We start from the raw sequence: 23,109 nt of genomic DNA, 5'->3' as shown, positions 1-23,109 counted from the left end.
TTGTGATTGGGGCTTGCTAGATTTCTTGGTCCTGTGAGTTTGTAATTTTCCTTAAGTATGGAAAGTTTTGGGCCATATTTCTTCAAATGTTTTTCTGTCCCTTCCTCATTCATGAAATCAATTCCCTCTAAAGTTATGTCACAGCTAACTGATGCTCTTTTATATCACTTTTTTTTTTTTTGCTTTTTTGGATTCTTTTTTCCCTCTGTGTATCCTGCCTTGGATGGTAAAAATAAGTGTTCTACAGTTTCTCTGGTATTCATAAAAACTGTACTCTACCCCAAACTTTTAGGCCATCTATTTGTCATTCTTGTTTTCACTTGTTACTGAGAAGGAATGGAAGAAAATACAGAAAGAGGTATACGCATTTGTACGTCTCCATGGCAACTTTCACAAATATCATGTCCTTTTTCCCAACCTATATATTTGTTCTTAGCCTATATTTTAATCTTTTCTGCATTTTATTTTTACATTGTTGTTAAAGAGTTGGATTATTAACTGACTTAATCTTATTCCTTGTACAGATATGCTGAATTTGAGGCCCAGAATCTTATTTTTGGAGAGTCCCACTAGGCTTTTGTTTTATTTTATTTAGATATGCAATTTCCAGCAAGGCAGCCAAAAATTTATGGTACTCTTTTCTTAGGAGAATGTGCCTCTCACTCTCATTCTCAATCATTTACTCATTCAAGTTATATCAGCACCTGCCAAACTATTTTGTGTTCAGTATTTAAATATTACTGGGGCAATGTATTTTATAATGTCTATTTTCTTACTTAAGAAATGATCTCCATCATTGCCTCTCTCAAGATTAAACCATTCATGATCAGCATAATTTTTCACACATTCTCTTTTATCTCTTTCTTTTGATTAGCATTATAGAGGGAGATGGTGCTTATCAAAAATATACTTTCTCTCGTATAGCGTCATACTTTTGGAAACAATCATTTAACATATATTTCAACTTAAAATATTTTTAAAGCAAAATCACTTACGCGGGTGCATAGTTACATACGAATAGGGCACTGTCAGGGCTCCCAAAATTTGGACAAATTGCAACTGCACAACCAACTTTATAGGAATCGGCCCAAGCTACCTATAAAGAAAGGAATTTTAAAATAAAATGTGCAAACGACTCTACACAATCAGCACATTATGGGAACAGGCGTAATTTTTGCCATGCTACAAAAAAATGAATATACTTAAATATTTATTGTCTGTTTTTTCCCTTAATTTCTAAGATTCAATTTAATTTATTAAAGCTGCATTCATGAGGCTACCTAACTAGGTTTTCCTCACTGACTGTTTTCATAAATCAAAAAGTGTCATGGCTCACTGATCCAGGATCGCCCAAAGCAGATGATCCTCCTCATGCATCATCAGAAGGTCAATGGTAGCCTAGCTGCTACATCATAATGCCTACGTTCATTCACTTCACCTCATCACATAATATGCATTTTATCATCTCACATCATCGCAAGAGGAAAAAAGGTGAGTACAGTATAATAAGATATTTTGAAACAAAGAGAGGTCACATTCAGGTAACCTTTATTAAAGGATATTGTTATTTATTAAAGGATAATTGTTCTAATTGATTAATAGTTATTGTTACTCTCTTGCATGCAGGTGTGCTAAGTCACTTCAGTAGTGACTCTTTGGACTGCAGCCTGCCATGAGATTTCCCAGGCAAGAATCCTGGAGTGGGTTGCCATGCCCTCCTCCAGGGATCTTCCTGACCCAAGGATTGAATCCACGTTTCTTACATCTGCATTGGCAGGTGTGTTATCACTAATGCCACCTGGGAAGCCCATTGTTAATCTCTTACTGTGCCTAATTTATACATTAAACTCCACCATTAAGTATATATGTGTAGGAAAAACATAGTAGGGTTTGATACTATCTGAAGTTTCAGACATTTACTGTGTCCTTTACAGATAAGTGGGAGGAACTATTGTATTGAATTCTGCTTGTTAGCAGGATACCTGACATTTGAGTCCATTATCTCAGTTTTCCCATCAGAAGCCAAACAACATTCTTTGCAAACAACATCCATCCTGAGAAGAATTTCCGCTCTTAAACAGCGTTCTGTTATTGGACAAAGAATGATTAGAAGGGAGGCAGGAAACTGCTAATTTCTCTGTTCTGTTCACCTCTGAGAAAAATGACTTTCTTTAAGACACTATATGTCCATTCAACTTGAGAAGATGAGTCAGTTTGGAGAATAAAGTTAGCTTTTTCTGTTGCCTATAAACAGTGTCAGACTTTATTTTTTTGGGCTCCAAAATCACTGCAGATGTTGACTGCAGCCATGAAATTAAAAGACACTTACTCCTTGGAAGAAAAGTTATGACCAACCTAGAGAGCATATTGGAAAGCAGAGACATTACTTTGCCAACAAAGGTCCGTCTAGTCAAGGCTATGGTTTTTCCAGCGGTCATGTATGGATGTGAGAGTTGGACTGTGAAGAAAGCTGAGCGCCGAAGAATTGATGCTTTTGAACTGTGGTGTTGGAGAAGACTCTTGAGAGTCCCTTGGACTGCAAGGAAATCCAACCAATCCATTCTGAAGGAGATCAGCCCTGGGATTTCTTTGGAGGGAATGATGTTGAAGCTGAAACTCCAGTACTTTGGCCACCTCATGCGAAGAGTTGACTCATTAGAAAAGACTGTTATGCTGGGAGGGATTGGGGGCAGGAGGAGAAGGGGACGACAGAGGATGAGATGGCTGGATGGCATCACTGACTCGATGGACGTGAGTCTGAATGAACTCCGGGAGTTGGTGACGGACAGAGAGGCCTGGAGTGCTGTGATTCATGGGGTTGCAAAGAGTTGGACACGACTGAGTGACTGAACTGAACCGAACTGAATAGGGGCCTTTCTAAGAACTCAGTGCCATGTCTAGGATTAGTTTAGCCAAAAAGTGACTTCCTCTTCTCATCAAAAACTCTCACCCAAAATTACCAAAAGAATTGGAAAATGATAGGGAATAATGTTTTTCAAGATACTGAACATCAGGCAACCATGAATGATGCCCCTGAGAGTTGGAGGGAAAAGATGTCTCAGCTTATTGTACTGAGTGAGTTTCCAGACTGTGGCTGGGGGTTAGGGTGGTGGAGAAGTCAGGAGAAGCTTGACTGAGTCACAGAGTTGAACGACAGAGCTGAGTGTCTGGGGAGACCAACAAGCAGGAGTCCAGGAGGGCTGAAAATCTTCTAGTGACACAACTGTGGAGGTCTGTAGGTGGTCCTCACCATCAGTTCATCAGAGCACTAACCACAGCATGCATGTGAAAAAACTCCCCCTGTTCTGGAAAGGCATTGCGTATAAAAACTAGAGGGAGGGATGCAGAAGCTTACATAGGACCAGCAATTGGAATAATGGGCTAGGTACCACTAGTAAGACTGTAAAATTTCATAATTTCTGGGGCATCCAGTAGAGTGTACAGAAGAAACCTGCCTCACTGACGAGAGAGAATTAGCTCAAGACTAACTACTGCTTTAATTTCGTCTAACACATTTCAAAAGCAGAAACCAAAATGGACAGACAAATTCCAAATAACTATATCCCAGAAGACAGTTAAGAATACTTCTAGGTATATATATATAAATCCAGGATGCAACATTTACAAACTTGGCAAGATTTACAAACTTGGGAATATACCCAGCATGAAAAGAAGCAGGAAAATTTAACTAATAATGAGGAAGGAAAGTCAGTCAACTGTGGGAAAACTTCAAGTGGCCTTCTACATGGGCAACTGGGCTCTGGGAAGAGAAGAGCGAAGGATAGACAGACATCGTTTTAAAAGAATGACTACAGTGCAATATTACTCAGCCATAAAACAGTGAATTTGAGTAAGCTGTATATTAGCACATATATATGCAATCTAAAACGTGGTGCTGATGAGCCCATTTGCAGGGCAGCAATAGAGATGCAGACATACAGGACAGACTTGTGGACACAGCAGGGAAAGGAGAGGGTCGGACGAATTGAGAGAGTAGCATTGAAACATACGCAGTAGCATATGTAAAATAGCTAGCGGGGGGTTTCTGCGTAACACAGGGACCTCACCCCCGTGTACTGTGACAATGCAGAGGAGTGGGGTGGGGACTGGGGTGGGAGGGAGGATCAAGGGGAAGGCGATTATGCAGACTTATGGCTGATTCATGTTGTACAATGAGACCAACACAACACTGTAAAGCAATTATCCTCCAATTAAAAGATAAATTTTAAAAATGGCTAACATTTTTCCAAATGTAATTTAAACTATAAACCTATACTGCCAAGAAGCTCAGTAAAATGCAGCAGCACAAGAGATGAAGAAAACTGAAAATTTTTTAATTTGCTTGAGACTTGTAATAAAGGAAAAAATTTAAGGCAGTCTGGGAAACCAAGACACATTACATACAGAGGAATAAATAAAAGAATTACAGTAGATTTCTTGTTGGAAACAGTGCAAGTGAGATAATGGAGTAAGATTATTAAAGAAAAAAACTTATTACATAAATTCTATTCCTAGTAAAAAGATCTTCAAAATAAACATAAATTTTCCAGATACTTAAAAGAAACTCTAAAGAAAGTGCTAAAAATTTGTCTTATGATTAAAATATGCACATGTAAGAATTAATAAAATCTGAGATATTTACCTGTGTATAATGGCCACAAATTTTGGAACATGATTTTGTATTAAAATCATAAAATTTTCTTTCATCATACCACATATCAATAGCAAATTTTGCTGCAGATATGGTTAATGGACCTAACCAGAGATTTTCTCCAGCATACTGAAAAGTTGGATGGCATTCATATAATTTTGATGAACAGGAATTGTGGCTGAATTTGCACTTTTTTGCCCATGCTTCAGCAGTCTTAGCTAAAGCTTCATCCCAACTCTGAAAGATAAAAATAATTTACATTGAATTGTGTAGATTTGTCTAGGTTAAAGTTATTCTAATGACTATAATAAATTAATTTTTATGTAATTGTTTTTACTGAAACAGAGCTTTTAGTATTTATTATGTTCACAATTAATTCTATTTGGTTCTATTTCAGAAGCACTTATTTAGTACCCACTGTATGTCAGTTCATTTTTGTACTTGCACCTAGCAGATGACTTGGTCCAGTGAGACACTCAAAAAATGCAATTGAATGTGATTTAAAGAAGTTGGAGTTCACAATCTAGTAACTGAAGAAGGTTACACAGACATATCATAAGTAAACTATGAGAATACATAATTAAAAAGAGAAAAAGTCTCTTAGCACACTAAGAATAGAATTTCCTTAATTTGATCAAGAGTATCTACAAAAGAAAACCAAAATCCTATAATAAGCATTAATATTTAGTGGTAAAATATTGAAAGCTTTCCCTTAAGATTGAAAATGAAACACACTGTCTCATTATTTCTACTTAAAATTGTTATGGGTTTAGGCAGTATAATAAAAAGGGGGAGATGTAAATATATAAGACAAGATATAAAGTGCATAATGATTGGATTTTCCATTTATTTACAGATGGCATGCCTGCATACATAGAAAATTCAAATGAATATAGAAACAAACTTAAAAGTAGTAAAATTTATCAAAGTTGTCAGATACCAGGAGGAGGAATAGATACAAAATTGTATTTCCATATACACTCCAGAATCTAATAGCTTCAAACATCTCAAATATATATAATTAAATCTAATAAATCATGTAAAGAATTATCTCCAAACTGAAAACTACAAAACATTGCTAAGAGAAATATTAATAGACAAATAAATGGAGAGATATTAAATATTCATGGGCTGGAAGATTCCATACATACTTAAAAAATATTGGTCTTGAATATATTTCTAATGAAAATCTAAGTAGGTTTTGAAGGGGTTGAAAGATGATTATAAATTATTTATGAATTCAAAGAACCTACAATAGTGAGTTCAGTTCAGTTCAATTTAGCCGCTGGGTTGTGCCTGACTCTTTGCACGCCAGGCCTCCCTGTCCATCACCACTCCCAGAGTCCACCCAAATCCATGTCCATTGTGTTGGTGATGCCATCCAACCATCTCATCCAATGTCGTCCCCTTCTCCTCCTGCCCTCAATCTTTCCCAGCATCAGGGTCTTTTCAAATAAGTCAGCTCTCCACATCAGGTGACCAAAGTATTGGAGTTTCATCTTCAGCATCACTCCTTCCAATGAATATTCAGGACTGATCTTTAGGATGGACTGGTTGGATCTCCTTGCAGTCCAAGGGACACTCAAGAGTCTTCTCCAACACCACAGTTCAAAAGCATCAATTCTTCGGCTCTCAGCTTTCTTCACAGTCCAACTCTCACATCCATACATGACCACTGGAAAAACTATAGCCTTGACTAGATGGACCTTTGTTGGCAAAGTAATGTCTCTGCCTTTTAACATGCTCTCTAGGTTGGTCATAACTTTTCTTCCAAGGAGCAAACGTCTTTTAATTTCATGGTTGCAATCACCATTGCTGTGATTTTGGAGCCCAGAAAAATAAAGTCAGCCACTGTTTCCACTGTTTCCTCGTCTATTTGTCATGAAGGGATAGGACCAGATGCCATGATCTTAGTGTTTTGAATGTTGAGCTTTAAGCCAAATTTTTCACTCTTCTTTTTCAGTTTCATCAAGAGGCTCTTTAGTTCTTCTTTCCTTTCTGTCATAAGGGTGGTGTCATCTGCATATCTGAGGTTATTGATATTTCTCCTGGCAATCTTGATTACAGCTTGTGCTTCTTCCAGCCCAGCATTTCTCATGATTTACTATGCATCTAAGTTAAATAAGCAGGGTGACAATTTACAGCCTTGATGTACTCCTTTTCTTATTTGGAACCTGTCTGTTGTTCCATGTCCAGTTCTAACTGTTTGATGTACTCCTTTTCCTATTTGGAACCAGTCTGTTGTTCTATGTCCAGTTCTAACTGTTGCTTCCTGACCTGCATACAGATTTCTCAAGAGGCAGGTCAGGTGGTCTGGTATTCCCATTTCTTGGAGAATTTTCCACAGTTTGTTGTGATCCACACAGTCAAAGGCTGTGGCATAGTCAATAAAGAAGAAATAGATGTTTTTCTGGAACTCTCTTGCTTTTTCAGTGTTCCAGTGGATGTTGGCAATTTGATGTTTGGTTCCTCTACCCTGTCTAAATTCAGCTTGAACATGCGGAAATTCATGGTTCACTTTCTGTTGAAGCCTGGCTTGGAGAATTTTGAGCATTACTTTACTAGCATGTGAGATGAATGCAATTGTGCAGTAGTTTGTGCATTCTTTGGCATTGCCTTTCTTAGGGACTGGAATTAACACTGACCTTTTGAAGATGGTGGAGGGATAGGATGGGCTTTCTCTCCACAAATTCATCTAAAGATCATTTGAACGCTGAGCTAATTCCACAAAATAACCTCTGAACCCTGGCAGAGGACACAGGGCACTCAGAAAGGCAGCCCATTTTATTTGAAAGCAGTAGGACAATATGGAGAAGGCAATGGCACCCCACTCCAGTACTCTTGCCTGGAAAATCCCATGGATGGAGGAGCCTGGTAGGCTGCAGTCCATGGGATCGTGAAGAGTTGGGCATGACTGAGGGGCTTCACTTTCACTTTTCACTTTCATGCATTGGAGAAGGAAATGGCAACCCATTCCAGTGTTCTTGCCTGGAGAATCCCAGGGACGGGGGAGCCTGGTGGGCTGCCATCTATGGGGTCGCACAGAGTTGGACACAACTGAAGTGACTTAGCAGCAGCAGCAGCAGGACAAAATATAAAAATAAAAATAGAGACAAATTAGTTAGGGATGGAGGCCCATTCTGAGGAAGGGTAGTGAAGGAGGAGATGTTTCCAAACACCAGGAAACTGTCTCACCAGTGAGTCTGTGGGGAGTTTTGGAATGTCAGACAGCAACATAACTGGAAGGAGAGAGAGAGAGAAAAAAAAAGAAAAGTCATAGATTAGGTGCCTAACCACAACTTCCAGCGGAAAAGTAGGCTAAATGCTCGCGTCAACCACCAGCAAGCAGCAGCTGAACAGGGAGCCCGGGCTGCATTGCTTAGGGTAAGGACCAGGCCTGAATGCCCTGAGGAACATTTGAGGGAGCTAAGGTGAAATAGCAACCCAAACTGGGATGGCCAGAAAGAGAGAAAAAAGAAAAAGAGAGAGAGAAAAAAAGAGAGAGAACTTTCCCATGAAAAGCTCTAACCTAAGGCACTGCTGGCCCGCTCACAGAACAAAGGACTGAGCGAATACCAGAGGAGAGCTAGCTGGCTGTGAACTGGACCATGCCCCAGCAGAGGCAGAGGGCAGGCGGGCAACAGCCAGAGCTAGGGGGAGAGGGGCAATCTCAGCCCCAGAGAGCATCCCCTACCAAATTGCAAGCAGGCTCCAGGTTGCTAACCAAGTCTTCCTGGGATCCTGGACTGTTGAAATCTGCCAGCTGGGTTGCAGCCAGAGATCAGCCTCCCAGAGGAGACACATGGCACACCAGAGACGGCACCCTGCTGCACACCGGCTGGGACTGGGGAGGTGATAAGATGCGCCACCCACCTGGGGAGAGTGCGCTCGCCAAGCACTTGGTAGCCTGAGATGCTTGGACCTGGGAAGGGCACAAAATTCAGGTTCGACTGAGTCTGTGCCTTTGTGGAGTACCCAAGAACCTGAACCTGAGCAGTTTACACCTGAGATGTGTACACAACCCAGGGCCCACTTTAGACAGTTCCCCTGCAGGGCAACCTGCAACCTGAGCAGTTTAGACTGGGAAAGCACACACGCCATGAGCAGGGGCAAACCTAGTGTGGCCCAGACACTGTAAGCAGTCCCCACACATGCCAGTGATATTTGTTCGCAGGGTTCCTCCTCCCCACAGCACAACTGAGCAAGTGAGCCTAAATAAGTGACCACCTTCACCTCCTTGTGTCAGGGTGGAAATTAGACACTGAAGGGACTTGCAAACAGAGGAAGCCAAAATATGGAAGAGGGAACTGCTTTGGAAGGTGCAACAGATTAAAACACTGTAGTTAACACTGACTACCTAGGAAGGGGCCTATAGACCTTGAGAAGAAGTATAAGCTGGAACAAAGGAACTATCTGAAAATGAACTGAGCCCACACAGCCCTCAGGAGCTCTAGAGAAATATAGTAAAATAGATATATATTGTTAGTAACATTTATTTATTTATTTATTAAATTTTTATTTTTACTTTATTATTGACATGAATCCACTACAGGTGTACATGCGATCCCAAACAACTTTTAATTTTTAAATTTTTTGTTTTATTTTTGTTGTTACTCCTGTAATTTTCATTTTTATAACCAACTACTACCTTGTAAAAAAAAGACCCTATTTTTAAAGCAAATTTCATATATATACTTTTATAATATTTGTGATTTTGTTTCTTTTTTTTAATATTGTATTTTTGAGAGTCTAACCTCTACTCTAGATTTTTTACTTTGCTATTTTGGTATTTGTTATCAATTTTGTACCTTTAAGAATCCAATCTTCAGTACCCATTTTTACTTAGGAGTGTGATTACTGGCTTGACTACCCTCTCTCACTTTTGACTTTCCTTATTATCTGCCAGGTCATCTCTATCTCCTCCCTCCCTCCTCTCTTCTCTACCCAACTCTGTGAATCTCTTTGGGAATTCTGGGCAGTGGAGAACATTTAGGGAACTGATTACTGGCTAGATCTGTCTCTCTCCTTTTGATTCCTCCTCTTCTCCTCCTGGTCACCTCTATCTCCCTCCTCCGTCTTCTCTTCTCCATGTAACTCTGTGAACCTCTCCGGGTGTCCCTCATTGTGGAGAAACTTTTCATCATTAACCTAGATGTTTTATCATCAGTGCAATGTGGATGGAGAAGTCTTGAGGCTACTGTAAGAATAAGACTAAAAACCAGAGGCAGGATGGCTTAAATCCAAAACTTGAGTACTCCAGAAAACTCCTGACTCCAAGGAACATTAATCAGCAAGAGCTCATCCAAAAGCCTCCATACCTACACTGAAACCAAGCTCCACCCAAGAGTCAACAAGTTTCAGAGCAAGACATACCAGGTTAATTCTCCAAACGCAGGAAGATAACCCTAAGCATTAAAATACAGGTGGCCAAGTCACACTAAACCCATAGACACCTCAAAACTCACTACTGGACATTTCATTGCACTCCAGAGGGAAGAGATCCAGCTCCACCCACCAGAACACTGATGCAAGCTTCCCTAACCAGGAAACCTTAACAAGCCAATCGTCCAACCCCACCCACAGGGAGGAGCCTCCGCAATAAAGAGGTACCACAAACTTTCAGTATAATGAAAATGTACCCAAAACACAGCAATCTAAACAAGATGAAAAGGCAGAGAAATATTCAGCAGGTAAAAGAACATGATAAATGCCCACCAAACCAAACAATAGAGGAGGAGATAGGGAGTCTACCTGAAAAACAATTCAGAAAAATGATAGTAAAAATGATCCAAAATCTTGAAAACAAAATGGAGTTACAGATAAATAGTCTGGAGACAAGGATTGAGAAGATGAAAGAAATGTTTAACAAGGACCCAGAAGAAATAAAAAGAGTCAATCAATAATGAATAATCCAATAACTAAGATCAAAATCACTCTAGAGGGAACCAACAGTAGAATAACTGAGGCAGAAGATAGGATAAGTGAGGTGGATGATAGAATGGTAGAAATAAATGAAGCAGAGAGGGAAAAATAATTAAAAGAAATGAGGACAACCTCAGAGACCTCTACGACAATGTCAAATGCCCCAATATTTGAATCACAGGAGTCCCAGAAGAAGAAGACAAAAAGAAAGGCCATGAGAAAATGCTTGAGGAGATAATAATTGAAAACCTCCCTAAAATGGGGAGGGAAATAGCCACCAATGCCCAAGAAACCCAGAGAGTCTCAAATAGGTTAAACCCAAGGCAAAACACCCAAGGACACATATTAATTAAATTAACAGAGGTCAAACATAAAGAACAAATATTAAAAGCAGCAAGAGATAAATAACACACAAGGGGATTCTCATAAGGATAACAGCTGATCTTTCAATAGAAACTCTTCAAGCCAGAAGGGAATGCTAACAAGTATGAAAGGGGAAATTAACAGTAACACAGTAATAGTGGGAGACTTTAATACCTCACTCACACCTACGGATAGATCAACTAAACAGAAAATTAGCAAGGAAACACAAACTTTAAATGATACAATGGACCAGTTATACCTAATTGATATCTATAGGCCATTTCACTCCAAAACAATGAATTTCACCTTTTTCCCAAGTGTACATGGAACCTTCTCCAGGATAGATCACATCCTGGGCAATAAAAGTAGCCTTCAGAAGTTAAAAAAAATTGAAATCATTCTAAGCATCTTTTCTGATCCCAGTGCAGTAAAATTAGATGTCAACTACAGGGGAAAAAAAAACTATTAAAAATACAAACATATAGAGGCTAAACAACATGCTTCTGAATAACCAACAAATCACAGAAGAAACCAAAATATTCATAGAAACAATGAAAATGAAAACACAAAAACACAAAACTATGGGACTCAGTAAAAGCAGTGCTAAGGGGAAGGTTCATAGCAATATAAACTTACCTCAAGAAACAAGAGAAAAGTCAAATAAATAACCTAACTCTACACCTAGTTCCAGAAAAACATCTATTTCTGCTTTATTGACTATGCTAAAGCCTCTGACTGTGTGGATCACAATAAACTGTGGAAAATTCTGAAAGAGATGGGAATACCAGACCACCTAACCTGCCTCTTGAGAAATCTGTATGCAGGTCAGGAAGCAACAGTTAGAACTGGCCATGGAACACCAGACTGGTTCCAAATAGGAAAAGGAGTACATCAAGGCTGTATATTGTCACCCTGCTTATTTAACTTATTTGCAGGGTACATCATGAGAAACGCTGGACTGGAAGAAACACAAGCTCAAATCAAGATTGCCAGGAGAAAAATCAGTAACCTCAGATATGCAGATGACACCACCCTTATGGCAGAAAGTGAAGAGGAACTAAAAGGCCTCTTGATGAAAGTGAAAGTGGAGAGTGAAAAAGTTGGCTTAAAGCTCAACATTCAGAAAATGAAGATCATGGCATCCGGTCCCATCACTTCATGGGAAATAGATGGGGAAACAGTGGAAACAGTATCAGACTTTATTTTTCTGGGCTCCAAAATCACTGTGGATGGTGACTGTAGCCATGAATTAAAAGGCGCTTACTCCTTGGAAGAAAAGTTATGACCAACCTAGATAGTATATTCAAAAGCAGAGACATTACTTTGCCGACTAAGGTTCGTCTAGTCAAGGCTATGGTTTTCCCAGTGGTCATGTATGGATGTGAGAGTTGGACTGTGAAGAAGGCTGAGCACTGAAGAATTGATGCTTTTGAACTGTGGTGTTGGAGAAGACTCTTGAGAGTCCCTTGGGCTGCAAGGAGATCCAACCAGTCCATCCTAAAGGAGATCAGCCCTGGGATTTCTTTGGAAGGAATGATGCTAAAACTGAAACTCCAGTACTTTGGCCACCTCATGCGAAGAGTTGACTCATTGGAAAAGACTCTGATGCTGGGAGGGATTGGGGGCAGGAGGAGAAGGGGACGACCGAGGATGAGATGGCTGGATGGCATCACTGACTCGATGGACGTGAGTCTGAGTGAACTCCGGGAGTTGGTGATGGACAGGGAGGCCTGGCGTCCTGCGATTCATGGGGTCGCAAAGAGTCGGACACAACTAGCGACTGAACTAAACTGAACAGAACGATGACCCTATATGCAAGGCATCAAAAGAGACACAGATGTAAGGAACAGTCTTTCAGACTCTGTGGGAGAAGGTGTGGCTGGGATGATTTGAAAGAATAGCATTGAAACGTGTATATTATCTTACGTGAAACAGATCGCCAGCCCAGGTTCGATGCATGAGACAGGGTGCTCAGGGCTGGTGCACTGGGATGACCCTGAGGGATGGGATGAGGAGGGAGGTGGGAAGGGAGTTCAGGATGGGGAACAAATGTACACCCATGGCTGATTCATGTCAATGTATGGCAAAAACCACTACAATTTTGTAAAGTAATTTGCCTTCAAGTAAAATAAATAAATTAAAAAAGATAGAAAACTGACTTTTTCCAGTCCTGTGGTCACTGCTGAGTTTTTCAAATTTGCTAGCATACTGAGTGTAGCACTTTCACAGCATCATCTTTTAGGATTTTAAATAGCTCAACTGGAATTCCATCACCTCTGCTAGCTTTGTTCATAGTGATGCTTCCTAAGGCCCACGAGACTTCATATTCCAGGATGTCTGGCTTAGGTGAGTGATCACACCATCATGATTATCTGTGTTGTGAAGATCTTTTTTGTATAGTTCTTCTATGTATTCTTGCCATCTCTTCTTAATATCTTAATATCACTTAGCATAAGGTCCTGCAGATTCTTCCATGCTGTCACAACTGGCATGGTTTTCTTTTTTTTTTCCTTTAAGGCTGAATAATATTCCATTTTTTGTATATACAGGCTTTGCTGATAGCTCAGTTGGGAAAGAACCTGCCTGCAATGCAGGAGAACCCGGTTTGGTTGGGAAGATCTGCTGGAGAAGGGATAGGCTACCCACTCCAGCCTTCTTAGGCTTCCTGGTGCCTCAGCTGGTAAAGAATACACCAGCAATGTGGATTTTTCTTTATCCAGTCATTTGTTGATGAACTCTGTTGCGTCCATCTCTTTGTGATGCTATGGACTGCAACATTCCAGGCTCCTCCGTCCTTCACCATCTTCCAGAGCTTGCTCAAGTCATGTCAATTGAGTCAGGAATGCCATCCAACCATCTTGCATCTTGTGTCCAAAGTGCTGGAGCTTCAGCTTTAGCATCAGCCAATGAATATTCAGGACTGATTTCCTTTAGGATTGAGTGGTTTAATCTCCTTGCTGTCAAGGAGACTCTCAAGAGTCTTCTCCAGAATCACAGTTCAAAAGCATCAATTCTTTGGCTCTCAGTCTTCTTTATGGTCCAACTCTCACATCCATCCATGACTACTGGAAAAACCATAGCTTTGAAAAGACTGACCTTTGTCAGCAAAGTTATGTTTCTGCCTTTTAATGTGCTGTGTAGGTTTGTCATAGCTTTTCTTCCGAGGAGCAAGTATCTTTTAATTTCATGGCTGCAGTCACCATCTGCAGTGATTTTGGAGCCCCCCAAAATAAAATCTGTCACTGTTTCCATTGTTTCCCCATGTATTTGCCATGAAAAGATGGGACCAGATGCCATGATCTTAGTTTTCTGAATGTTGAGCTTTAAGCCAACTTTTTCACTCTCCTCTTTCAGCTTCATCAAGAGGCTCTTGGGTTGTTTCTATATCTTGGTTATCGTGAATGAATGAATATGGACATGCAGCTATCTCTTCAAGATCCTGACAATTTTTGGGGGGAAGAAACCCAGAAGTTGGATTTTGGATCATATGGTAGTTTTATTTTTTAATTTCTTGAGGAACCTCCATACTTATCTTCATAGCTGCAGCACAATTTTAAATTCCCATGAACCGGGCACTGTGATTCAAATTGTTTTACAATCTCACCAAAACTTACCCTAAAATTTATTTGTGTTATTATTAGTTATCAGCATAACAAATGTTTGTAGGTAAGAAGAACAACAATCTGAATATAAAAGCCATTAATTCAACAAAAATTAGGGATGAAAAGATAGCAAAAGGATGCTAAATCTATTTACAATAGCAAGAGGATCAGTAGATATCCTCTTATTCTTCACACTAGTAAAGCAATTATCAGATCAATGACTTTGGGAGCTCTTGTTCTACTGCCTGTCAGTGAGCTAGCTGAGTTTGGGGGAACCACTTTGCCCAGAGAGACAGGCTGAATCCCAATTCATTTTCTCTACAACCTGTGGAAGTATGAAATTAAACTTTTTGTTTCACTAAGCCACTGAGATTTCAGGGTTTATTCCGTACCAAAGCCCAGCCTAGCTTCTTGTAAAACTTACTGCTGGAAGTGGGGTGCAGCCATTATAAAAATCCATATCATACCACTTGAGACCTAGGTAGGAGGGATCCTTGCTCTTGGTCCAGACTTCATAGGACATTGCATATTACACACACACACACACACACACACACACACACACACACACACACACTTTTCCTCATTTTAACCGTAGCACGAGTTTACTGTGATCCACAACACTGAATGTCTGCCTCTTTTGCCACATGTTTTAAAGCAAAAGGCTTCTGTATGTGAATGGTAAAAGGCTTGTGAATATTGTTGCTGATGACACTAGAGACAGACATTACTTCAGAGTCCAAGAAAGGGTTGAACCATGGAAGCGCTTAAGTTAAAAGATTAACTTGTCAAATCTTTCATTTCAGCAGGAAAGCAGTAGATACATGAATAATATAATATTGCTTGGAAGTACTACTGAAGATCTGTTTCATCACTTATCCATATTCCCTGATTTCAGTTATAAAGGAGATATTTTGCGATGGTAACAAATTTCTATTACTGTTGAGTAGGGATGGGTGTAGTTCTTTTTGTCACCTAAGTGAAGAATAACATCAGTTCTTCACATTGGCCACAAGATGGGCATAAGTACCAGAATGGTAAATAATCTTGTATTCATAAAAATATTTAAGAAGACAATTAAATTTCCAAAAACATTAAAAATATTTAAAATACTTAAAATTGAAGACCATGCATTATAACTTTAAACCAAACCCTACATATTATATTTATAAAATTATAATTTTAATAGAAAGTTTTGATGATTTTAGAAGAAATGAAAATTTACTTAATAACATCAATGAAAATGAGCAAAATTATTCTGACCAATTTCAAATCTGAACAGATTAGATGAAATCTCTGAAACCGTATATTCTTTACTAAATGAAAATTTAACTACTGAGCCACCAATGACATGTGGCCTTCCGTTTTTATACTTTTTCTAGGTCACAATTGTTAGTGGCGAGTTTGCCTGAACTATGTTGGCAACTACAGTTAGTTGGCAAGCAGTGAGAATATTAATGGCAGGGGAATGATGGCAATCCATGTGATTCAGAAACTAAATATCTGAAAAAAAATGTCATCTATTATTCAGCGTGCAGATCATAAGTTGAAGCTGAAGCTGAGGTCAGTAAACTGAACATTGATAGTATTTGGCGGTTGTTCTGTGGGTTCAACAAGTTATCATAAAACACTGGCAAGTTTGGAAGAAGAAAGAGAATCAGGAAACGTGGGGCTTTTGAGGAATGGAAAAGAAACTGCTTCTATGTAGCATATTATAATAAGATTTTAAAAAGACTTTGAGAGACCAATTCTGTAAAACTTTCATGTGATTAAAAAGCCTCAGGGCAAAGAGATGTCTGTCACTCCCAGGAAATCCTCTTAAGTTTTTAAAAACTGCCTTAGCAAATGGAACAGGTTCAGACTGTGGCAATTTCCCCAAAATTCATGTTTCAAGGATACTGCCATTAAGATGCAAAATAAAAGCACCAGAGTGAGAAATCAAAGAAAGATTCAAAAACTTCTCCAAGCTGCACTTTAAGCATGAGTGCAGTACTTGGAACTGACTGGAGGCATAAGGTTAAAAGACCTTCAGAGTTCTGGAGCAGATGTATTCCCAAAGATATTGTGAACCTGTTATGAAAAAGCAAATGAATGCAAGAGATCTTAAATGACACTTAGACCTTACTGTTGGAGAAGGCAATGGCAACCCACTCCAGCACTCTTGCCTGGAAACTCCCATGGACGGAGGAGCCTAGTAGGCTGCAGTCCATGGGGTTGCGAAGAGTCGGGCATGACTGAGCGACTTCATTTTCACGCATTGGAGAAGGAAATAGCAACCCACTTCAGTGTTCTTGCCTGGAGAATCCCAGTGGGGGGGGGGGGGGGTGGGCTGGTGGGCTGCCGTCTATGGGGTCGCAGAGAGTGGGACACGACTGAAGTGAGTTGGCAGCAGACCTTACTGTGGGCAGAAAGCAGTCTGAGAAAGCTCTATATCCCTCAAGAGAGCAGAACTCCCAAAGTCTGCTTCAGATTGGTCCAAGGAGAATGATGCATAAGGAAGGATATTTTTAAAGGAGATAGAGACCGCAGAAAACAACGGAGAAGGGAACTCCTACGCCCTCTAATCAAATAACTTTTCTGACTTCCTGTAGAGCAGATCTTCTGACACCCGCCCTAAAGATTTCAGAATTGCTCTGAACCAATGTTTGCTGTGTGGTTCCCGCTTGTTCGTTTTCTGAATGGATAAATGTTTGCTCTAGGCTTGTCTATGAGTTATCATTGCACTCTGTTTCTGTGCGGGACAGACAGTCACTAGGCCAAGAGTACCCACAACGATCCACCACCCGCCTTGGCCTCAGCAAACCTGCGTAAAAGGGAGCTAAGTCTAGGCAAGAGACAGCTTCAAGTTTCCTTTCTCGTGCACTCTTGTCACTACCCTGGAAGAGACAGCTCGGCAAGGCGTAATTTTCAGATGCATGCTGAAAGTTCCAGACTGAGTTCATACAAATGAGTCCATGAAACTCACTGCCCAGATACCTTAGGATGAACCAGAGAAGTAAGATCCTAGCCTAGATTCTCCTCACCATGTATTTCATGTCGGCTGCAGGGGGCGAGACGTTGCTCCGCGCTTCATTGTGAAATCTGAGGCACTCCTCTATAAACGTATCATCCTTGATGGAGGGAACTTTGGGTGGCGATTTACTGGCTACCAGACAGAGACCTAAGGTCCACAAATAGCTCAGTTTCTTCCTGAGAATCATGGTGGGACGCAGAAAACGCTCTGATCCGCAGACCCGTAAAGGCTCAGTCAGTCTGGCTTTCCCGGCCTCTGGCGTCCTGGCTGTTCGGTTGGCTGACTTCTGGAGAGGGCTTGAGGCCAGTGTGCGCATGCGCGCAGCGGGGGCTCCAAGCAGAGGCGCGCGACGGAGGGTCAGTTCGCCTGTACAGTCTTAGGCTTCCGGATAAAGCCTTGAGTCGCTTTGTGGTGCAGTTTTACCCATTCAAGCACCCATTCAAGGTGCTTTCTGGGGATCCAATCCGGAATCACTGCAGAGGGGCCCTGGATTGTAAACCAGTTTGCAACATGCAGGCAACACATCTATGGAAAAGGGCAACGTGTATAGGATGCCGACAGTGGACCGGGCCTGTGCAAGCAAAGCCTTAAAGAGTGGTCGATCCATAGATTCAGCTTCGGGTATGGCTTTAAAAAAGTTCATTCTTTGGAATAAACTTCAGCATCATATTGTGTGTTTCCTTAGAGACTGGCAACAAAACTCGAATAGGCATTTTAAATACTTGATGACATACAGATCTTAATTACCGTGTCAAACACTTAATTATTTAATAATTTGCTTCTGTATTCTCAGCTGAAGAGACTGACTGCCCCAAATGATAAACATAGACATGTGGAACAGTGGACAAAATCGTCCCTTCTTTATCGGTAAATGTGGAACAGAGCTACCCTTTAGAGACTAGCAAACTTCAGTTAAAGGACTGCTTTGGTTGGGATGCTGAAGACTAGGACAGAGTACAACTGATTGCTTATTTTATCTACGTTGTAATACAAATCAACTTCATTTGGCATAATGTTTTAAATCCATTATATGTCATACTATTTTTCAAGAAGAAACCAGCATTTTACACTGTGGCCTTAGATGATATTTTCCAGTATTTCTGTGTTTCAAACAAATGTCTTTATTTGATTATTTGAGGTTGTTTATAATGCCATTTAATTCAAGTGAACACATATATTTACATTTATTGATATTGTAGTCAATTGACTTTGCCACTGAAAGAAAAAAATTGATACAACTAGTTATTTGTTAAAATAGAAAGCAGGAAATTAAATCATAAAATAGGGGAAAAGAAAGGATTCTAATGGAAATTTAACAGAGCAATAGGTGGGTTTTTAAGCTTTCTTTTCTTTTTTTTTTTTTGGTTATTGATTACATTACATTTGTGGTCAGAGAATATGAACTATGTGATAAAAAGCCTTTGCTGTTGGAACACAGATGAAAAAATAGATAAAGAGAATAAAGAGTCAAGAAGTATCCACACATATATCCCAGAACTTGTGTACAACAGAGGTGGCATTTCTGGTGAGTTTGGTGGATAAGGTCTTATCACCAGGTGGTGCCAGTGGTAAAGAAACTGCCTGCCAATGCAGGAAACATAAGAGACACAGGTTCAATCCCTGGGTCAGGAAGATCCCCTGGAGGAGGAAATGGTAACCTATTCCAGTATTCTTGCCTGGAGAATTCCATGGACAGAGGAGCCTGGTAGGCTACGGTCTATAGGATCCATAGGGTCGCAAAGAGTTGGACATGACTGAAGCAACTTGTTATGCAGTGTGTGTATAGTGAAAAATATAAGACTTAATCTCTTCCTTACACAAAAATAAATGCTATTTTAAGCCTTAAATGTGAGAAAAGCCTCTACGGGAAATAAGAGTATTTCTGAATATTTCTAGAATCTTGTATCATGCCTCTGTGTATATTTATCTTCATATTCAGACATTTAAATAATATTCTTAACACAGCATCCAGAGTGATTCTGTTAAATGTAAATCAGATTATGTCACCCCACTGCTCAAAACCTTCCACCTTATTACTCCCATGTCACTCAAAGCAAAATCTCAAGTCCTTACGTTAACCATTAAGATCCTGAACAATGCACCCTAACTCTGATCTCATCTCCTACTTTTCTACCATTTGCTGTCTCTATTTCACAAAGTTTGGCTCCTTTGTTGTTCCTGGAAAAAGCTAAGATGCTCCTGTACCGGGGCATTTGCTCTAGTTTGTTTTGGCTAAATTCTTTCCCCAGAAAGTTACTTGACTCATTTATAACCTCTATTAAATATTTGCTCAAAGAAAGTGAAAGTGAAGTCGCTCAGTCGTGTCCGACACTTTACGACACCTTGGGCTGTAGCCTACCAGCCTCCTCAGTCCATGGAATTTTAAGGGCAAGAGTACTGGAGTGGGTTGCCATTTGCTTCTGCAGGGGATCTTCCCAACCCAGGGATTGAACCCAGGTCTCCCACATTGCGGGCAGATGCTTTATCATCTGAGCCACCAGGGAAGCCCCAAATTATATCTTATCAAAATATACTTGAGAGAGTAGTTTTGCATTACCCATTCTAAACCTATCACTTCATATTGGTCTTTTTTTCTGCTTTATATTTCTTCATAATCCACATCCTCACATTTTATGATATAATTTATTTATCAATATATTATTATCATCAGTTCAGTTACTCAGTCGTGTCCGATTCTTTGCGACCCCATGGACTGCAGCACACCAGGCTTCCCTGTCCATCACCAACTCCCAGATGATGCCATCCAACCATCTCATCCTCTGTCATCCCCTTCTCTGCCTGGCTTCAATCTTTCCCAGCATCAGGGTATTTTCCAGAGTCAGTTTTTCACATCAGGTGGCCAAAGTATTATTATCGTGAAAGTGAAAGTGAAGTCGCTCAGTCCTGTCCGACTCTTTGCGACCCCGTCGACTGTAGCCCACCAGGTTCCTCTGTCCATGGGATTCTCCAGGCAAGAACACTGGAGTGGGTTGCCATTTCCTTCTCCAATTATTCCCCTTCAATTGAATGGGTAGGGATTGCTTATTATTATTTTGTAACTACTGTATGCCCAGCATTTCAACAGAAGAGTTCAATATTTGATGAGAAAATTAATAAATGAACCTTTAAGACTCAAATTAAATATTAGTTACTTTTATGAAGTCCTCTAGTTAGAAGGAATCTCCTGTCATTAAAACAGGTAAGCTTCCTGTATCTTATTACTTTATTTCTCTTTTCCCCTCTGCATTAGTCAGAGTTGTCCAGAGAAAACAGAACCAATAGGACGTATTTCGCCAACCTCTCTTTACAGACACACATACACACAGAGATTTTAAAGAACTGGCTTACACAATTATTGGGGCTGGCAAGACCCAAATCTGTAGGGCAAGCTGACAGGCTTAAGATTCAGTAAGAGTTGATGTTGCAGTCTTCAGTCTGCTAGAAACTCAGGCTGAATTTTCATATTGAACTCTGGAGGCAAAATCCAATCATCCTTGGGAAATTTGGTGTTTGCTTTTAAGGCCTTCAATAGGTTGGATGAGGCCCATCCATACGATGAAGAGTAATCTACTGTACTCAGTTCAGTTCAGTTCAGTTCAGTCACTCAGTTGTGTCCAACTCTTTGCGACCCCATGAGTCGCAGCACACCAGGCCTCCCTGTCCATCACCAACTCCTGGAGTTCACTGAGACTCACGTCCATCGAGTCATCCCTGATGCCATCCAGCCATCTCATCCTCTGTCATCCCCTTCTCCTCCTGCCCCCCAATCCTTCCCAGCATCAGTCTTTTCCAATGAGTCAACTCTTCGCATGAGGTGGCCATAGTACTGGAGTTTCAGCTTTAGCATCATTCCTTCCAAAGAAATCCCAGGGCTGATCTCCTTCAGAATGGACTGGTTGGATCTCCTTGCAGCCCAAGGGACTCTCAAGAGTCTTTGCCAACACCACAGTTCAAAAGCATCAATTCTTCAGTGCTCAGCCTTCTTCACAGTCCAACTCTCACATCCATACATGACCACAGGAAAAGCCATAGCCTTGACTGGACGGACTTTAGTTGGCAAAGTGATGCCTCTGCTTTTGAATATGCTATCTAGGTTGGTCATAACTTTTCTTCCAAGGAGTAAGCGTCTTTGAATTTCATGGCTGCAGTCACCATCTGCAGTGATTTTGGAGCCCCAAAAAATAAAGTCTGACCCTGTTTCCACTGTTTCCCCATCTATTTCCCATGATGTGATGGGACTGGATACCATGATCTTTGTTTTCTGAACGTTGAGCTTTAAGCCAACTTTGAACTCTCCACTTTCAGTTTCATCAAGAAGCTTTTTAGTTCCTCTTCACTTTCTGCCATAAGGGTGGTGTCATCTGCATATCTGAGGCTATTGATATTTCTCACCTCATGCGAAGCGTTGACTCATTGAAACAGACTCTGATGCTGGGAGGGATTGGGGGCAGGAGGAGAAGAGACGACTGAGGATGAGATGGCTGGATGGCATCATGGACTCGATGGAAGTGAGAATGAGTGAACTCTGGGAGATGGTGATGGACAGGCAGGCCTGGTGTGCTGCAATTCATGGGGTCGCAAAAAGTAGGACATGACTGAGCGACTGAACTGAACTGAATCTTGATTCCAGCTTGCGTTTCTTCCAGTCCTGCATTTCTCATGATGTATTCTGCATATAAGTTAAATAAGCAGGGTGACAATATACAGCCTTGACATACTCCTTTTCCTATTTGGAACCAGTCTGTTGTTCCATGTCCAGTTCTAACTGTTGCTTCTGACCTGCATACAGGTTTCTCAAGAGGCAGGTCAGGTGGTCTGGTATTCCCATCTCTTTCAGAATGTTCCACAGTTTATTGTGATCCACACAGTCAAAGGCTTTGGCATAGTCAATAAAGCAGAAGTAGATGTTTTTCTGGAACTCTTTTGCTTTTTCCATGATCCAGTGGATGTTGGCAATTTGACCTCTCGTTCCTCTGCCTTTTCTAAAACCAGCTTGAATATCTAAACCAGAAGTTCACATCTAAATGCTATCCTCATGAAACATCTATATTCATGTCTGACCAAACAACTGGTCACCACTGTCTAGCCAGGCTGACACATAAAATCAACCACCATACCTTCTTATTCTTCTAAACACTTCATGTGCCTATCTTATTACTTTATTCTTCTTTCTTCCTCACATACTGGATTCAATCAATTTACAAATCTTGTCAGCTCTACATTTAAAATAATCCAAACACTTCTTCCCATGCTATGGACACCCAACACTTTGGCAAATAGAACCACAATCATCTCTTACTGGAACAAAGGCATTAGTATCCTTTTTCTCAGCGTCTGTGTATTCATTCTTGCTTCATCAAAATTTATTTTCCATAGAAAAGCCAAATTACTCCTTTTAAAACATAAGTAACTAAATAAGTAAGTGTTAGTTGCTCAGTCGTGTCCAACTCTGTGACCCCATGGACTGTATAGCTTTTCTGTCCATGAGATTCTCCAGGCAAGAATACAGGAGTGGGTTGCCATTCCCTTCTCCAGGGTATCTCCCCGACCTAGGGATT

General features: G+C 40.5%; 1 protein-coding gene across 1 annotated transcript in view; it reads right to left on the bottom strand.

Moving 5' to 3' along the window:
• GLIPR1L1 (GLIPR1 like 1) overlaps nt 1-17,818 on the bottom strand; it is a 35,602-nt gene extending 17,784 nt beyond the window's left edge. The window contains exons 1-3 of the mRNA XM_069584025.1: nt 17,562-17,818; nt 4,643-4,888; nt 996-1,096 (exon numbers count right to left, since the gene is read on the bottom strand). Coding sequence (XP_069440126.1) covers nt 996-1,096; nt 4,643-4,888; nt 17,562-17,738 — 524 coding nt within the window. The 5' untranslated portion in view covers nt 17,739-17,818. The remainder of the gene's footprint in view (nt 1-995; nt 1,097-4,642; nt 4,889-17,561) is intronic.
• Nucleotides 17,819-23,109: the final 5,291 nt, after the last annotated feature.

This window comes from Ovis canadensis, chromosome 3, assembly GCF_042477335.2.
Source record: "Ovis canadensis isolate MfBH-ARS-UI-01 breed Bighorn chromosome 3, ARS-UI_OviCan_v2, whole genome shotgun sequence".
Lineage (NCBI taxonomy): Eukaryota > Metazoa > Chordata > Mammalia > Artiodactyla > Bovidae > Ovis > Ovis canadensis.
Note: the sequence above shows the minus strand (reverse complement) of the source record. Positions and strands in the feature narration are given on the sequence as shown.